The sequence below is a fragment of the Mesitornis unicolor genome, unplaced genomic scaffold (assembly GCF_000695765.1).
Source record: "Mesitornis unicolor isolate BGI_N332 unplaced genomic scaffold, ASM69576v1 scaffold30313, whole genome shotgun sequence".
NCBI lineage: Eukaryota > Metazoa > Chordata > Aves > Mesitornithiformes > Mesitornithidae > Mesitornis > Mesitornis unicolor.
In genome coordinates, this window is record NW_010175798.1 from 6,572 (window position 1) to 8,301 (window position 1,730).

Consider the following 1,730-nt stretch of genomic DNA (forward strand, 5'->3'; position numbering starts at 1 on the left):
CACCACCGGCACAGCCCGGAGGACAGCAGGGATGAAGGCTTTGTGGGGCCATGGGTTGGGATGACACCGGGTTTGATGAGCGCTGGAGAACTCACCTGCTGAGCCGGTGCAGCCGATGTGAGCGGGATCTTCCAGGCGACCCAGAGCATCCTGCACCATCTGCTGTGCCGCCCGCGCCGTGCCCTGCAGCAGGGCAAACTGCTCCTCGGCCAGGCGCTGCTGCAGCGCCCGCTCACCACTTTCCTGCCAAACCGGCATGGGTGTCATGGCCCCCGCCACGCCGGCCGAGAAACCCCCTACACCCCACCGCTGCCGAACCCCCGCGGCTTGGCAGGGAGGGGCACGCCAGGGTGCCCCGTGCCAGCGGTGCCCATGGAGGTAACTTGTCTCTCAGCTGGGTCTGCAGCATCTTCAGCTCCATCCTGCTCTCCTGCTTGCACCTCAGCGTGTCCTGCAGCTGCTGCAGCTTGGCTCGCAGGGTGGCCACCTCCTCCCCGTGCCGCTCTGCTGCCCGGCTCAGGCTGTCCCGCTCCTGCTCCAGGCCAGCAATCCGGGTGCTCTGCTCCGCTCCTGCCTGGAAAGGCAGAAACCAGCAGTTGAGGCTGTGCTGGGGGTGAAACCTCACTTTTGAGGACTTGGTCATGGTTCAGGTTCAGGCCACTCCAACCATCCCCGCTCGCTGCATCACAGCTCATGCAGGTCACAGCCTTGCATCACTTGCTGCCTGGCAGCACCCTTGCAGCTGGCTCCAGACCCCCTGGGGAGCCTTTTCACTTTTATCAGCAAAAATTCACTTTTATTATCAGTGTTACCCCGATGCAGGAGCGCATGAAGGGTGCTAGCTTCCAGCCCTGGAGCCAGCTCTGCCCCATCCCCACCCTGCTGCAATGTCTCTGCCCACCCCAAGGATGAGCAGCTCCGTGTTCCTGCCAGTTTCTGCCTTCTACAATGAGCCTGAAAAACCCCAGTTGTCCTCCACAGCACTGTAGGGGCGACAGACCCCTTGGCACAGCAGTGTCCATGCAAAGGCTCACAATGTGATGGTGCACTCCCTACCTGGGTCACACAGCAGGCAGAGCCACCCTGCCTGACCACACTCGCACAGGGATTTTGTTAAATGAAGCCATCGCTCCGCACGCCTTTGCACTCAGGAGCATTAAACCCCCAGTACGACCACTAAACCCATCTAGGTGTGGTGAGGGTGCAGGCAGGGAGCTGGTTATCAGGCCAACCATGGGTAATGCCCAGATGGTGACACCTCACAGAGCTCCACTTCACCCAGGGCGCCTGTGGGGTCCCACCTGTGTGCTGGACTCCAGCGTGCCCTGGAGGACCTGCAGCTCCTGCCTGCTTGCTGCCAGCTCCCGCTTCAGTGTGTCCAGCACCTCTGCCTGCTCCTGAGACTGCGCACAAGAAGAGAGAAGTTACCAGCACCCCGTAGAGGAACCCCCACAACCCCTGGGGTATCCCCCCAACCCCACTCACCTTTCTCTGCGCCTGCTCGCTCACCCGCTGGAAGGAGTCCTCCAGCTCCTTCTTCTCCCTCTCCACGTCCCCCTGGGCCTGCCTGGCCACCGTCACCTGCTTGGTCACCTCTGCATTCTGGGGATGGCAGAGGAGCTCAGCAACCCCCGCCACCAGGAAGCACGGACAGGAAGGGGCGCGAAGGGGAGTTTTGGGGAGCCCACCTTCCGCAGCAGGTCAGCGTGGTTCTGCACCAGCTCGCTGTA

The 1,730-nt window shown here is 62.3% G+C and overlaps 1 protein-coding gene across 1 annotated transcript in view; it reads right to left on the bottom strand.

The window, feature by feature from the left end:
- The window catches only part of LOC104538353 (huntingtin-interacting protein 1-like), a gene marked incomplete at its 5' end in the record, with an annotated part of 5,049 nt that extends 3,322 nt beyond the window's left edge, over nt 1-1,727 (bottom strand). The window contains 5 exons of the mRNA XM_010181524.1: nt 82-243; nt 371-574; nt 1,302-1,403; nt 1,486-1,602; nt 1,689-1,727. Of these exons, the coding sequence (XP_010179826.1) occupies nt 82-243; nt 371-574; nt 1,302-1,403; nt 1,486-1,602; nt 1,689-1,727 (624 nt within the window). The remainder of the gene's footprint in view (nt 1-81; nt 244-370; nt 575-1,301; nt 1,404-1,485; nt 1,603-1,688) is intronic.
- Between the last annotated feature and the right edge of the window lie 3 nt (nt 1,728-1,730).